This window comes from Primulina eburnea, chromosome 6, assembly GCF_022965805.1.
Source record: "Primulina eburnea isolate SZY01 chromosome 6, ASM2296580v1, whole genome shotgun sequence".
Taxonomy (NCBI): Eukaryota; Viridiplantae; Streptophyta; class Magnoliopsida; order Lamiales; family Gesneriaceae; genus Primulina; species Primulina eburnea.
The window spans coordinates 37,638,318-37,654,819 of NC_133106.1; the positions used below are offsets into that span (position 1 = coordinate 37,638,318).

The 16,502-nt window shown below is 34.1% G+C and overlaps 2 protein-coding genes across 3 annotated transcripts; one reads left to right on the plus strand and one right to left on the minus strand.

Moving 5' to 3' along the window:
• Nucleotides 1-312: 312 nt before the first annotated feature.
• LOC140835035 (uncharacterized) lies at nt 313-7,974 on the minus strand. The gene is made up of 18 exons (XM_073200335.1): nt 7,579-7,974; nt 7,391-7,495; nt 6,327-6,409; nt 6,120-6,204; nt 5,944-6,030; nt 5,721-5,782; nt 5,406-5,587; nt 5,245-5,305; nt 4,713-4,890; nt 3,301-3,339; nt 3,135-3,196; nt 2,967-3,003; nt 2,323-2,372; nt 2,159-2,228; nt 1,675-1,750; nt 1,513-1,592; nt 1,362-1,430; nt 313-627 (listed from the first exon to the last, which is right to left on the minus strand). The coding sequence occupies exons 1-18, from the start codon at nt 7,675-7,677 to the stop codon at nt 568-570; spliced, it is 1,485 nt and encodes a 494-aa protein (XP_073056436.1). The 5' UTR covers nt 7,678-7,974; the 3' UTR covers nt 313-567.
• Nucleotides 7,975-9,235: 1,261 nt separating this feature from the next.
• On the plus strand, nt 9,236-14,816 carry LOC140835036 (pentatricopeptide repeat-containing protein At1g74630). 2 transcript variants are annotated; one of them, XM_073200336.1, is made up of 2 exons: nt 9,236-10,068; nt 10,585-13,089. In XM_073200336.1, exon 2 carries the CDS (start codon nt 10,761-10,763, stop codon nt 12,690-12,692), a length of 1,932 nt encoding a protein of 643 aa, XP_073056437.1. In that variant the 5' UTR covers nt 9,236-10,068; nt 10,585-10,760; the 3' UTR covers nt 12,693-13,089. The 2 variants fall into 2 exon arrangements, with proteins under 2 accessions (XP_073056437.1, XP_073056438.1); XM_073200337.1 differs by lacking the exon at nt 9,236-10,068 and adding an exon at nt 14,725-14,816 and having other exon boundaries at nt 10,437-12,700.
• Nucleotides 14,817-16,502: the final 1,686 nt, after the last annotated feature.

Sequence of the window (16,502 nt, forward strand, 5' to 3'; positions counted from 1 at the left end):
ACTAGATGCAATTCGCGCCAAACCCCAAATTAAAATTAAAAATAATTGAACTTTTAAGATCACCAAACAAGCTTAAAATGGTACTACCCACAAACTGGTTGATGCTCGAGTAACGACTCAACTCGAAGATTCTCTGTTTCCACAATAAATCTCAATTGTATCAGGAAAAACTAAAAAGATATTTCACGAAGCAAGAATTTTCCATCCCAATGACAAAATTAAAGTCCAAATTCTAACTACAGGATGCAATAAAGCATGTGAAAGCTTATAAACTCTCAAAACAATAAAAGACAACGCATTAAATCATAATAGAAGAGTAACATAAAAGTAGTTACCGTCTATAATTTACTGAATCTGATTTCATGTTTTGTTTACAACGAGAATTATGAGATAAATGATAATATGTACGTAATTACTTCTACTCGTTCCTCAAAATTTGGAAGTGGGAAGTTCCACTTGTATAACATATATATGACGAAAGAATATATCTAGCCTGAAAATAAACAAATGCATGTTAATGAATAGTCAAAAGAACAACAAATAACACATGAATTCACCAGTTGTCTTCTACTGCAACCGACATCCTTGCTCTTCTGCCTTCATATACAGAAGTCCCCGCCTAATTCTCTGCAACAAAACAAGAAAAAATTACGAAAGCTGCACAGTGCATGCTTCAACACACACACACACTAACATTTCGCATGGTTTAGTTCAACAAGAAAGAGCTGGTGCACATTCCAGTGCCCACCAAAGTACAAATGAACAGAATCAAACCCAATACTACTTATATTTCCATGTTTGAACTCAAACTTGGATTTTTTGTACCAGCTTCAAAATATTTTAAACTAAAAAGCAATTATGTCGAGATTAAAACTGACTCATTGAATCCACTATTAGAAGTTAATTACTGAGCTTTTTTCAACAAATGCTTGGAATATAATTCGAGCACTGGACCTCGTTTAATTTGCTGTAGACCAAATAATATAAACTCAAACTTTGCCTGGAAACATTTTTAACCATGTTTCAGCAAACATGCATAAGACTAGCAGGGTATTATACTTCAGAATACAGATAAAAATAATTTTCGAGCATACACCCAGAAAGATAGAAAGCTGACTAGAATCATTTCCACATTTGAGAAGCAAATCTCTTGTAATGTTTGAGCACTAACATACGGGGAACAACTCTAGTGCAAATTTCCTAGCTATTTTACTTAAAAACCACCCAGTTATGACAACATGGCCACATAGTGTAAATTGTGGAAGACATGTCATCAACAATTTCCATATCCAAGTGCGGGCAACCTGCCACCAGCAAAAGAGCATGCTACTATCAAAGATATAACAAATGAGGAGCATTACCTCCTTTGTATCTCTCATGCGAAGGAGCTCCAATTTTTCTGATGGTCTCCGATTTGTTAAAGTCGCAAGCTGCATTCATGGAATGCATCAGCAACAAGCTACAAATGTTATATCATGATGAAAAAGAACATACACTAATACGTATCAATACCCAAAAACTAAAGCGCTCAGGATCATGTGTTGAGGGCATTAACCCTTCGGCTTTAAAAAGCTCTGCAAGCCTTATCCTATCTGTAAGTAAACACTTAATAAAGAAATCTGAAAGAATCTGAAAAGTATCCTTTCAGAAATGAGAGATTGGGCTGATAATGACCTCCCTGAGCCGCATCCTGTGCATCCTTCATCCACTGGCGAGCAAACACTGCTGCATTTTGTGTCAGCTCCAGATACTGTAAGAATAAAAGTTGAGTCAAACAAACCAAAACAATATGCAAGTTAAGTCTTTCAGGGGTTCTTCATCTATCATATGCAAGCGAAGCTATATTTAAAATTTCTAAACACAAGATACAATGAACTTGAAAAAGAGGCAGATGGTCCAATCAGAAGTACAATGAGATATTGGACAGTCCATTAATAACATAGAGTATACCGATGCCAGTTTCCCATTACACTCTCGGCGCTTTTCCGAATATCCATATGTGGAAGTAAGCTTCAATATTTCATGATATCAATCTAGTACAGTAAGACATTCATTGACCTCTCTGACTTTAGAACTAATGGTATTTTTCACTAGGGAGAAGCCCAGGAAGGAATGTTCACTGAATGTCTTACCGACTTATCTAAAATGTAGCACTTACGGAATGTCTCTCTGCTGTTCCCTCCAGCGGAATATTATCCTGCACCCATTCAACTTCAGAAACACGGTACCTTCATGTAGAATGATAAAATGAGGTAATAAATCAACAATTTTAGTTGTGGACATATCAACAATTCAGGCACCATACAGAAAACAAAAGCTTACCCATCTTGATCCCAACATCTTACAATCCGGCATCTCCGACGACTTTCGACCTGCATCCAATAATCTCTTAGACTAAAACAGAAAACAAAAAGAGATGAAAAATTATTTTTCCCACATACTTTATCCTTGAACCCAACAAACATGTAAGGGACATTTAATATTTTTCCTAGATGAATATTATCCCAACATAAATCTCAACAGAAGTATATGAAATCTTTACGGGGCCAGAGACCTCTCTAATGCACGACTAAATTCCAATGTGACTGATGTGATTGGCTTAAAAATGAATTTGAGGGACTTTCATCTTTAGATTCGCTTACAAGTTAAACGCTCCAGTCGACTATGGCTAAACAATACGGTCGAAGATCCATAATGGCCCATGACTGGTTGAACTAAAACACATTAGTCACAAGATCTCGTACGACTGTTGTTCTAACACTCAAAATGTTTGAACATTAATAAAAATCCATAATAAAACAACAATCAAATCCAAATGATGACAAAGTAGAGTCCCAGGCACGTGAAACAAAAAAGTAAATAATGTCAAAATTACGATAAGATTTATTATTAAATTTCTTTGTAAGTCGAAACCATAGCAAACATGCAATACAACTAAATTCATAGGCGTAAAGCTAATAATTTACCTCTAAAAAGAAACGTCCATCAGGGAGTGGCTCACAACTGCATTAAGAAGGAAACGTGATAATCATCTATGTGCCTGAAGTGCCAGTAAAACCAATCCATAAAGTATATATAGTGTTCTATAAAGCACCCATCAATGTAGTAGTATTCAACATAGACAAATCACTTACTCTGTAATCTCCACCTCACATGCATGATCAGCTATTAAACCTGTAGTTGAGTCTGTAATGACCTACATCAACAGATGATTTGCCCAAATGGGAGCAAGAAAATTTACAACCAAGAAGAATCATTCAGCCAAATAAAAACAACAGACGACTTTAGTTAAATAATTACCATTCCCATCCGGCGACTTCCTTCCATTATCCTCCTCACCTGTTTCAAAACAATTAGGCTGAAAGTTCAAATCAGCCAGTCATGGAAAACAGCATAAAAATAATGACTAAACTGGGTCCATAATACAATAAGCAGATCGAATGGCTAACCTAAAAGGGTCCAACCATGAACATATCATTGACTAGTGAATTTTTTTAATGGTATCTTACATCACTAACTCTGTGAATGGGGAAAGATGTGACCGTATTGCATTTTATGTAGGGATGTAAACGAACCAAACCGTTTGTGAGCTATTCGAAGCTCGATTCGATAAAAGCTCGTTTGAGCTCGTTTAATGAGGCTCGTTAAGATAAACAAACCAAACTCAAGCTTTACAGTATTCGGCTTGTTAGCTCGTAAACATGTTCGTTGGTAAGTTCATGAGTAATCTTTTAGATGAAAAAATAATAGTTTTGATATTTGATTTATTGATTTTGCATATTATTTATAAATATATAGAAAAATCTAATAAATTTATTTATTATAATAAATTTACAAATTTTAATAAGAATAATATATTATTCTTTATATATAATTTACTTTTTAATTAATTTAATGAAAATTTAAATGTATAATTTATATTTATTAAGCTTGTTTAGGCTCGATAAAGGCTTGAATAAGCTCGTGAGTCATTCATATATTCGTTAAATAAAGCTCGAGCTCGGCTCGATTATAAACGAACCAAGCTCAAACAGTCAAGAGTTCGGCTCGGCTCGGCTCGATTACATTCCTAATTTTATGTCAAATATCACTAGTAGCCAGAGAGTGGGCTGTTCACAGGATAGAGTGGTTAGAGTTCAAACACCATTCTACTCTAAAATTGATAGAAACAAAATCCTTGGGATGCAGCAGTACGTAATTATGTTCTATTCCAAGTAGTGGCATGCTATTTTCAACAAAAGCTAAATAAATATGTTCAACTTCTAACTTCCATTTTGTAGACAAGGATTCAGCATTTGAAAGTAATAATGATACTGCAAATCACATATCAACTCATTTATTCATTAGCTATTGTGGAGATTGCATAAGTCGTGCCCATAAGTAGGAATAGTTACTAAAAAATAATAATAAAACAATCGCACATGTACCATGGTACACAAAGGTCATCTAGTGTATGCAATCTTTTCTTTTATTTTCAAATTAAGTGATAATCTTTAAAACAGTTGTGCCTCATCCATTGCTGCCTTGTACAAATTTATAACAAGAGAGCTATTTTCTATAAGAAACAGTTGACGGCTGCCATATTTTGTCCACTAATCCTGTACCAATTATTTAGATATGATTATCATCTACCTTTTACGTTAAATGATAAATTACTAGATCTTTTAAGAAATCAATTTACCACAGAAAGTAAACTACTTTGATCAACTTACCATAAGCCTATAACGAGGTTCAAATATGTTAAGCTGAAACTTTTGGCATGGTAGTATGACGTCCATGACAAAAAGAGGAAGCAAATCAACACCAGGGTTTATCAAAATGGCATGTTCCGACCTCCTTTCAGCATATTCTTCAGGAAAGTTCTTCTGTATAACGTTGTTCAATGTGACACTGAAAAATAGCCAGTTAACTGCTGAATTATTTTTCCATGTGCATTAAAATCTATTATTTGCTGAGTGATAATCTTACTATAAGATTAACGTTTTCCATGACACATCTTCGTAAGTAACATCTAAAAGCATATGAAACTGCTGTAAACAAGGAAGGCCATGTACAAACCTTAACACTTAAATGGAAATCACCATATGAAAGTCTCATTCGTGAAACTTAACAATTTTTTAATAAAAATACAGCATGAAAACTCGTCTGTCTTGAGAAATGTATCACTGATAGTAATCATATGAAGTGTATGTCTATTGCCAGAGCGGATGGAATGGTAACCATGTTATGAAGTTAGAAATTAACCTGACTGCACATGTTCTGGGACTTATAAACAAAACTGTGCGGCAGATTGGGCATCGGTTACCTGAAATTTTTAACCAAATACTGATAAAATGGGGATTATTGACAAGATAAATACAAATTGGAGAGCGGAAAGCAAAGAAAGAAATAACCAGCAAATCTACCTCTGTCCATGGATTGAAACAGGCAAGAACGACAAAAAGAGTGTCCACAGGGAGTTGTAACAGGTTCATACAGTAACCTCAAGCAAACTGTACAGTCATAATCATCAGTACGATGTGGTTTTACACGGCTTCTCCTCAGTAACGTATTGGCTGTTGATCTCTCCAAATTCAGAAGAGGATTACTAGACGATGGAATATTTGATTGGTTACAACAATTTTATTTGGAGCGAAGTATTTAAAATGTTCAACCAGAACTTTAAATCTGTCGATTCAACCAGAAATTTGATTCAGATTCAACTTTTGAGAAAATATTACCTATGAGGATCAATTTGGAGGCCATAATATATAACTTCCTGAGCGAGCTCATACCTTTCCAACTGGCCATTATTACACACAATAAATGCAAGATAATGCAATGTAGAAAATTCAAACAAGACCGGTTGAGAATAATTCATAAAAAATTATATAAAGATATCCTCCAGGAAATTATGTTTTCTGTCGTTTCAATCCAACACAGTGCACAAAATGTCATGCTTACCAGGATGAGTGCATTTGCCTTGAGAATGTAGGATGTCACTAAATTAAGTTGCAGACTCATCACCTTATCCGCATCCTTCAGGGCAAGCTGAAACCAAGCACATGATTATTTGAGATCTATAATTTGGAAAACAATCAGGCAGGCAATGTGGGAATAAGATTAAAATATGGGAATACCCCAGCATGAGTTGTTGGATCCAACCCACTTAATGGTCTATATTCAGATACAGATGGAGGTCTGTGTTTCAGGAATTGACAAATCCTGGAAGGAATTAAAGGTTAGAAAACCATGCAACAGTAAACAATCATTATTAACTAGCAATGAAGTTCAGTTAAAGGGGATGATAAAGTTCAATAAAAAAACCATGTTTTGGTGATATTTACCGAAGATATGCAGCACATCGGTTCCCAAGAATAACTGGATCATCAGGTTTAATGTTGTTAGATCTTGAGTAAAACTCAATCGCCTGATTAAAACATAATCAATCAAAAAACACTTACAAAATGTGTAATGCAAGATTTTTTTTTCATTTAAATGAATATCAAACCAAATGCTCGCCAGGAATCTCACTTGGAAGTCTGAAGAAAATTAGCAATATTTGACAAGGTATAGAAGTACTTCTATCAGCATATCACATCACATGCAATAACCTGAATTTGTTTTTCTTTCATTCAAAATATATAACATAGTAATTGCAAGCAATGTTAATTATGTATTGTCATGAATAGCTCAACTTTGCCGTGTTTTATCAATTGCTTTGGATTTGGGATTGTAGGCTAAGTCGTCAGCTTTTCATGGTTTACCAAATACATTACAAGCATGAACCAGTCACATACATCTAATGGCATATTATAACAAGAGTAATTAGATAAAATGCATTAAATTCAAGCTCCACCGACATATATATCAAATAAATTTATATTTTTGATAAACTATTTGCACATAGCTCATCTCGTATGGCATCGGTAGAAAAGCCATAAAGACGAGTGATGATTTAATTTTGAAAAATAAACTATGAGACATGCACATTGCACACTACCCATCAATTAAATAGCTCCTTTCATTTGTTATTCAATCACAAGAAGATGCAATATCAATTCTGGTTGGCACAAATACGCCCGTGAATATAATCAATATACACTGCCAAAATAGAAATAGCAAACCATAACGCTGGAATGTGTTTCGCAGCCATATTTTTCATGAAAAAAGAATCAATAAACTTTTGACTTGCTCCAATTAAATTCAGTGAATTTATATTCCCATAGCTGACAAAACATGGAAACAAAAACGAATAGCCAAAATAGATGTTTAAATCAACGATCACACTAACAAAACAACTAATTGATTTTAGTGACTTCACACACCTCTATCTTGAATAAACACACATGTACTCCTCCTATATGCTCCACACCGACCTCTGCAAAAATAGAAAGGTGGGGAAACTAACCTGATCCAATCGATTCTCTCGAAAAGCCTTGTTCCCAGTGTGCATGAGATCATTGAGATGACTGTACCTCTCCCATGACATTAATGGTCCTTCTCCTTCATTCACCTGCATAAAAACCACCCACACCATAATCGTACGATGCATAAGTACGGTAAACACACAACAAAAAAGGAAGATACAGCACTCACATATGGAAAATCCTGGACATCATCTATCCCTTCCAAATTGAAAACGGAGGCAGAAGATGAGCCGCCACCGCCACCGCCACCGCCACCGCTGCTTGACATTCCAGCAAAAAACGATGCGAAAGGGAGCGAATGAAGGGGAAAAAATCGTTATTTCAGGCAATATGACGGAGTAACAGTATAGTACGACTATCCTTTCATGGATAGTTATGATAATAAAAATGAGTCTTTTGGGCAAACGGGAGGAGAAGAAACGTCATCATTCAGTCATGGCCGAGAGGTAGCAGCATCCTGTTTGTTGCTGTATCCTTCGTCACATACTTGGACTCTATTCGTCTACGTGTTCCTCCCCCCCCACCCAGAAGTCGTCCTTACTTCGTCTACTTTCTCTCTCCGCATGTGTAAATACACACACACATATATATATATATATTTACACACACCATGTAGATATAATTTATGCGTATTGATTTTATTACTGAATTTGGCATTTTCGAAGAGCTTTCGTTCTCAACAAACAAAAGCCCGCATATTTTATTCTGAACCAAGAGACGATTTTTCTTGAAAATCTTGTTGGCTATTACTGTTTTCAAAATTGTATCGATCGAGTGATCCGAATAACTCCAATTTTGTGGGATATATTTTTTCTCAGATTTAGATTATTTGGTTTATAGATGAAACGATGAAAGACATAATAATTTATATGAATAATATCATGATAAATAACTTTAATATTTTATAAAAAAAATTAATCAAATTTTGAATGAAAAAGACCGTACAGATCTCGAATATTTTAGTATCATGTAATAAATAATATTTGTCTTAAATTTTTTTGTTTTTGTATGCTTGTATTGTGTATATATATATATATATATGTGAATATAAAGTGTGAGTTGGATCCCTTAGAAATCCAGCATCAGTAGTTTCCAATCGTTTGCGTAACAAAATAGTCGATGAAATCCTCGTCCGTCAAATACTAAGGAAGGAACACACAACACAACAACCACCTCCTTACAAAACATTCTATTTTCTTCATTTCCTGCATGCTAATCGATGCTCCAACTCAACTATTAAATTATTAATGTTTGATGTAATAGACAAATACTTTTGGATTCTAATTATTATTCTTCATCAATATGAACAAAAAAATTTCAAAACTATAATTTAAATAATTAGCTGTTTTTTCACATTGTCCAACACTCCTTTTAATATAATTATTTTTTATTCAATTTTTTTTAGTGGAGAATTCGAAATTTTAAAATTATTTTAGTACAACGTTTTAAAATGTCAAACGTTTCTTTTAAGTTTTTTTTTTATTTTTTGTGCTTTGTAATAATAACTAGTACGATTGCCGAATAGGAGTCCATCTCTTTTGGTTTGAAGTTTTGTTTAGTTGAATTTTGACTCGAGAAATTTAGGTTGATTTTTCTATTAAATTTGAATCAATAAAAATATTAAAGTTCATGATGAACTCACAATTTCGAATTTATTGGACTTAATTTGATTTGTTGAGTCGAGGCTTTCTTGTGATATGAATCAGCTTAGGAAAAACAAGATAAGCCACTCGAGACATCAAAAAGATACAAAAAATAAAAAAATTAATCCATACTGAAAATACAGCCAAATTTTGATACCCGAAAATAGATATATGTATCATCAGGCCGTCAATAAAATGTCAATTGAAGATTCTCTTCCATCCGTATCCGAATGAATGTATCAAAACCTTCGAATCACAGTTAAATTTAGGGAAAGATTCCACCTTACGGTAGCATCAAGTCGTCAGTCCCATATGAATATCCTGAAGCATTTATCATGACATCCTACGGAAGAACATTATCGACATCAGACACATGGAGTCCATATGCTATCGACCTGCGTTACTAGTAAATTTGTTAAGCAAGAAGTCCTTGAGCTGAACTTAATCTATCATGACAGTAGGAAGATAACATCAGACTTGTAATCTCCATGACTTGACGTTTATTAGGGGAATACTGAAGCAACTTCCTAGGGTGAAAGACCCATGCATACCGGCATTTTGATCTTCCTCATCAGACTCTTCCTCTTCTTCTTGATCATCTTCTGTTGAAGGAGGTTGCCCATTAAGATCCACGTTAACTCCATTCACTTTACACACAAACTGGCCCCTTACACGAGGTCTACGTTCCACAACTTTTTTTCGTTTGACATACCTGATCCTCTTGTCAAAGCATCTCTCCTTGCGTTTCTGCCTGAATTTCATCAACGCTGCCTGCCTACGATCAAACTTTGTGCAGCTTTCCTTCATTGGAGGCATTGTTTTCATGTGCTGACCATAGTACTGGAATTTGACCAGGTTGTAGGCACATAAACGGATAAAAAGGATAAGATGGCCGCATCCCAGGGATGTGAGCAGTGCATTGAGGAATATGATTGTAGTTGGACAATATGGTTGAATTAGCTTGGTTATTAACATCTGCTAGGTTTTTGTGATAGCTAGATCCTGTTGGCATCGTGGTTTGATTCATCACCCCAGAAATGTAGAAAGGATAAGCAGCCGTTTGTTCTTGACAACCAGGGAAATCATGGGAATTGTCATTCTCCGAATGTATATCCGCCTTAGCAAACTCTTCCTGTGAGTTTGGTTGGGAAGCATCAAGTGAAATAACAGGATCCCCATCTCCTCGTGAACACTTCTCCAGGGGATTTCGGGCATCTCTTCTACAACCACAAAAAAAATCATAAAATTTGGCCACTCTGAGCTAACAAAAATATTTTAAGTCAAACAAATGACAATTAATGCATAATTATTGCCTTATTATAGCGTTGGTAATTAACTTAACATGGTTGAAACTCTATTCTAAGTAAACTACCCTCTCAAAATATTCGACACGGTAGATTCATTCTGTATGTATTGAGGGGCCCAATATTCACCCTTTCCACCTTGTTTGTGCTCCTGCCCTACGTTTCTTGTTTCTTCGATTTCATATACACGTAGAAAGGGATGGCCAAGAAGTGGGCGATTTGCTTGAGAAAAGCGAAAAGTTTTGAAAACTGTATCTTTGTTATAGAGAAATTTTAGTTAATCCACCGAGAAGCGTTATATGAAATGTTGCAAATTAATCATCTTTGGAAGAATTTCACGAGTAACATATTAGCAGAGTGGATACCTCGAACGGTCTTACGAAAACCTGGGTGACGAGGTTGTGATGAACAGTGCAGAACAAATTTGTGTCTCGCTGCTGAATTGCTGCAAGACCCTCAAATCCCTCCAACAATTACACGCCCGCACCGTGAAGAGCGGTCTGGATTCCGACCCCTTTATAGCCGGAAAATTCATACTCCACTGCTCGGTCAACCTTTCTGCCGCATTGGACTATGCTCGCCACCTCCTTCTCCATGCCGCGAACCCCGATGTGTTCATGTACAACACCCTCATTCGTGGTTTTTCTGATTCAGAGTTTCCTAAAAATTCAATCTTTACATTCATTCTGATGCTGAAGAATTTGGGCAACCCTCCTGACAGCTTCTCCTTTGCTTTCACTCTCAAAGCTGCGGCAAACATGCGGTGTTTTCGTTCAGGGGTTCAGCTCCATTGCCAGTCTATGAAACGTGGGATCAATACCCATCTCTTTGTGGCAACAACATTGATCAGTTTGTATGCAGAATGTGGGTGTATTTTGCTTTCAAACAAAGTGTTCGATGAAATTGCTGACCCAAATGTTGTGTCATGGAATGCCATTTTGACAGCTTTCTTTAGGTGCGGTGATGTAAGAGGCGCAGAGAGATTGTTTAATTTGACGCCATTACGAAACTCAGCTTCTTATAATTTGATGCTCGCTGCATATGCAAAAATGGGGGAGTTGGATTTGGCACGGAAGTTATTTGTGGACACGCCAATAAAGGATGACGTTTCTTGGAATACAATGATAGTGGGGTTTGCTCAAAACGGTTGTTTTGATGAAGCATTTAGATATTTCAAGGAATTACAGAAGGTGGGGTTGAGGCCTAACGAGGTGAGTTTTACAGGAGCTTTATCTGCTTGTGCACAAGCGGGAGCGCTTGAATTCACAAAGATATTACATGGTTTCATTGAGAAAGCAGGCTTTGTTTGGATTACAACGGTAAATAATGCACTAATAGATACTTATTCGAAGTGTGGGAGCATTGATATGGCTAGTCTAGTCTTCAAGAGGATGCCCGGTGAAAGGAGTATTGTTACCTGGACCTCGATGATAATAGGTCTTGCGATTCAAGGGCATGGTGAAGAGGCACTAAATCTTTTTAATCAAATGGAGGCATCTGGGATCCAACCAGATGGAATTGCATTTATTGTGATTCTTTATGCATGTAGTCATGCCGGTTTAGTGGAACAGGGCTGCAATTTTTTTGATAAAATGACCAATGTGTATAGGATTAAGCCTACAATCGAACATTACGGATGCATGGTTGATTTATATGGTCGGGCCGGTCAACTGGTGAAAGCTTATAACTTTGTATCTGAGATGCCAATTCCACCCAGTGCCATTATTTGGCGGACACTTCTTGGAGCGTGTAGTTTTCATGGTAATGTCAATTTGGCAGAGGAGGTCAAGAAAAGGCTATCGGAGTTGGACCCTGAAAACTCTGGTGATCACGTATTATTGTCTAATATTTATGCAGTAGCAGGGCAGTGGACAGATGTCGCGAAGCTAAGAAGATCAATGGCTGAAGAAAAAATAAAGAAAACTCCTGGTTGGAGTATGATTGAAGTTGAGAAGGTCATGTATACTTTTGTAGCTGGTGCCAAGCAGGATGATGTAACAACGGTGGCTTATAAGAAGCTAGAAGAGATCATGTTAAGACTAAGAAGAGACGGAAGTTACATTCCTAATGTTGTCAACTTTTTACATGATATTGAAGAGGAGGAAAAGGAAAATGCAGTTATTACTCACAGTGAGAAGTTGGCTGTTGCTTTTGGGATGGCAAGATTGAGAGGGTGTGGCGTCTTGAGAATTGTGAAGAACTTGAGAGTATGCAAAGATTGTCACACTGTGATGAAACTGATTTCTAAAGTATACGAAGTGGAGATTGCATTGAGAGATAGGAGTCGATATCACTCTTTCAAGAACGGTGTTTGCTCGTGCAGAGATTACTGGTAAGCATTATGGTGTGATTCATGCCCTGACGGAAGGAAAATGATGCTTAGAAACTGGCAGTCTCGCAAATGTCAGGGCTTCGGATTAATCGTGGAGTGGCTAACAAAAGTGAAATGCTATCCACATAAGTTAACATACTAGACTTTTGGTTTTGGGCTGTGCTATTGAGCTTATCTATCATCTATTATTGAATAAAAATACAGTTTTACAATTGTAAATACGTAAACCTACATAAATATGTATAGGTATATAATAATAAAAGTAAAAGTCCAAATTTGACTAGGGCTAAGAGTAAATACATATTTATATTATTGTGGCTTCATATGTATTTCTACTGTCTTCAATTGCATTTAAGTGGGTCAACCGTTAAACCAATTGCACAATTATTGCTGTATTTCCACAATTACTACTGTATATAAATACTATAGACGATCTATCATGTACTTCACAATTTTTACTGTATATTATTGCTACTTAAAAAGATATATTTTAACAATTATTTTTCTGCATCAAATGAGCCATAAGATACACAAGAAATCAATAGAAAAAACAAATTCCTTACCATTTTGTGAACTATATATATAATTGTCCATACCTTTATAAATTCTAAGCATAAAGTTTTAAGAATTATTATTTGGATTCTTTCAGTGTATTTGCAGTCAGTGGGTCAACTGTTCACCCTATTAAAATGGTAAGGAATTTGTATGTGTGCGCCAAGACCAATGACCTTAATTACCATAATAAAATCAATGACCTTAATCACCATTATATATATTTCACAAAATGGTAAGTTTATACTTAAATCAATTACCATAATTACCATAATAAAATCAAATAATCATGATTTAAGTTCTATCACCGTTTCTGTATGGTGCATTCAGTTTCATGTTAGAAATTTTTGCTGTTTATATATATATGTGTGTGTGTGCTAAGAAAGGAAATGGACACAATGGTTTTGAGTTCCTTTCTTTTCTTTTTGTCTTCCTTTTGTTGTTTCTTATATCAAGGCCACTTCAAGAAAGGCCTGAGCTTTTTCATCGTCTGGGGAAGAGTTGCAAATTTTGGTTTGCCATTTTCCGCAAAATAACTACAAGATACATGGCCATGTATCAATTTAACTTCAAGAAAGGCCCGAGCTTTGTTGCAAGCTTTAATCAGTGAAGCATAAATGAAAGGGTTGATGTAAATTGGGGTGCTTTGGTGGCTGAAGCAATGCCTCATCGTGAGGTCCCCTTTGACGGTGTTTTGAGGGATATAATCTATTGAGTCTAAGGAAGGAAGTCATGGAAAGCTCCTGTGTTGTAAATTGAATATGAATATGAAATATTTGTGACAATAAAACGAGGTCGAAACCCCGTCATTTGAAAAATTGAATGAGGGCCGGGTCACAAACCCCGGCTCTTGTTTTTTGTTTTTTAAAAAATATTATTGTATTTTCTCATTTTCTAATTTTTCAAACTCTTAAAATTATTATATAGTTTATTTTTTAAAAAATACTATTATTATTTTATACACAAAACAAATAATTAAATTAATTATCAATAAAAGATAAATTATATATCGATATTAGGAATAACAATAAATAAATCGAAATAATTAATAATTAATATATTTTAAAAAATATATTAATAAAAGTAACAACAGTTATAAATAAAATAAAATATTATTTTGAGTACAATTCTTTTTACACTGAAATAACTTATCTAACCGATTTCATTCGATAATTCGATTTTTTTTATTGTTTTATTTTTGTAGTGTGAAAAAATCAAGTGATTTTTTTTAAATTGTATAAGAAATGAAATTATAGTAATTATCTAATGATTGTATAGGAAAATAAAAAAACTGCGTTAGTACAAATATCAAGTGCAGGAGTTGACAAAATTTTTTTTTGAAAAAATGGAATGAAAATTAATATTATAATACAAAATCGTAGACCGGCTATTGATACATGCATGCATGAACACTGACCTAATTACTTACTAAAGTTTTATCCAGACAAAACAGGAAAGATCGATCAAAAAACATATATGCAAAGGTGTTGACATTCATGCCGTCGACCAAACAAGTTCGATCCAGGGTGGATATTCGACGGAATCCACGCGGCTGCCTCAGATTGTCAACTCCTGAGTGTTTTATATTTTTGTTCAAAAAATCCATAATATATACATCAATATTAGTCATCAAATAGTCCAAAATACATAATTACTTTCTGAATCTATTAAATTTAGAACGTCTCTTGCATATCACGAAAATCATTTACAAGTGAATATATATTGAATTTATTAACAATCTGCTTCTCAATATAACGAGTAAACAGTCATTAAGAAATTCATCTTTCGTCTTATTATGATGCATTGTTTTAGTTATATTCATATCAGGAAAAGATTGTTCTGTGGTAACTATACGTAGAAACATAAAACGTGAGAACAAGAATTACAACTCTTATAAATCAAAATAATATATTTTCAAATGCGATTATATTTCAGTTACAATATTTATCTCCTAAAACATCATTCTAAAATACAATTGCTTACCTTGATTTTAATTATTAATTTAAATTATTACTAAAATATTTTAGTGTGATTAAACTTAAAATAAGTGCAATTCAATTTTTTTCTTGAGGAGGTCATGAGGATCGGAGATATGTCAATGAGAATTTTATTTATTTAAATATGACTTATAATTTTATTAGAAAATAATGCTATCATTTTCAAGTTAATTTATCTTGCACCATCACGATTTTGATCCCGTTGACTTTTTTAATTGTTTAAAAAAGACTTGTTTTTCTTGGATATGAAGATGAACCCAAAGACAATAAACACGATCCCAAATAAAATATTTATGTAAGTAATATCTTGTTTGCATAAAATCCGTCATACTCGTTTTAAATTCAATGATGATAAGACACGATACAATACTATATTAATGACCGCCAACTTTTGTTAGCTAAGCTCAAAGGGTGAGTCTCATGTGAGACCGTCTCACGGATCATAATCCGTGAGACGGGTCAATCCTACCCATATTCACAATAAAAAGTAATACTCTTAGCATAAAAAGTAATACTCTTAGCATAAAAAGTAATATTTTTTCATGGGTGACCCAAATAAGAGATCCGTCTCACAATTACGACCCGTGAGACCGTCTCACACAAGTTTTTGCCAAGCTCAAAATATAAAATAGTACAACTTAATTGGAAATTATTCTGTTCTGTACGTAGAAGTTGTTTGGCTAAATTGAAACGACTTATAAGTTTTTATATCTTATAAATTAATTTAAGAGTTTATAAACTGTAAGATCTTATTTTAAACAACTTAAAGATGTTAATTTGTTTGATATTATATGATATTTTTATTGTCAAAATTACCAAAATATATATAATATTATGAGTTAATGTAATTATATCTATAGATATATATATATATATATATATATATATATATATATATATAAATTATAGTTAATAATTCAATCAATAAAATAATAATTTTTTTTATATCTTAAAAAAAAAAGATAGAATAAAATCGTATTTTAAATTTGATTTAAAAAAAAAAGAAGCAAAGTGATTAAGTGAGGATTTAAGAAGTGAGAAAATGGAGATTTAAGAAGATATATAAGGATATTTTGGAGAAGTGAAATATAATAATAAGATTTTTTTTAAAAATGGTGGGTAACATCTTATTTTTACATCTTATAAGTTGTTTAAAGCTTTTTTTTTACCAAACAAATTATAAGAGCTTATAAGTTTTAAAACAATTTATAAGCTATGCCAAACACCCCTTAATATGAAATCGAAACCAAAATTAAACAGACAGT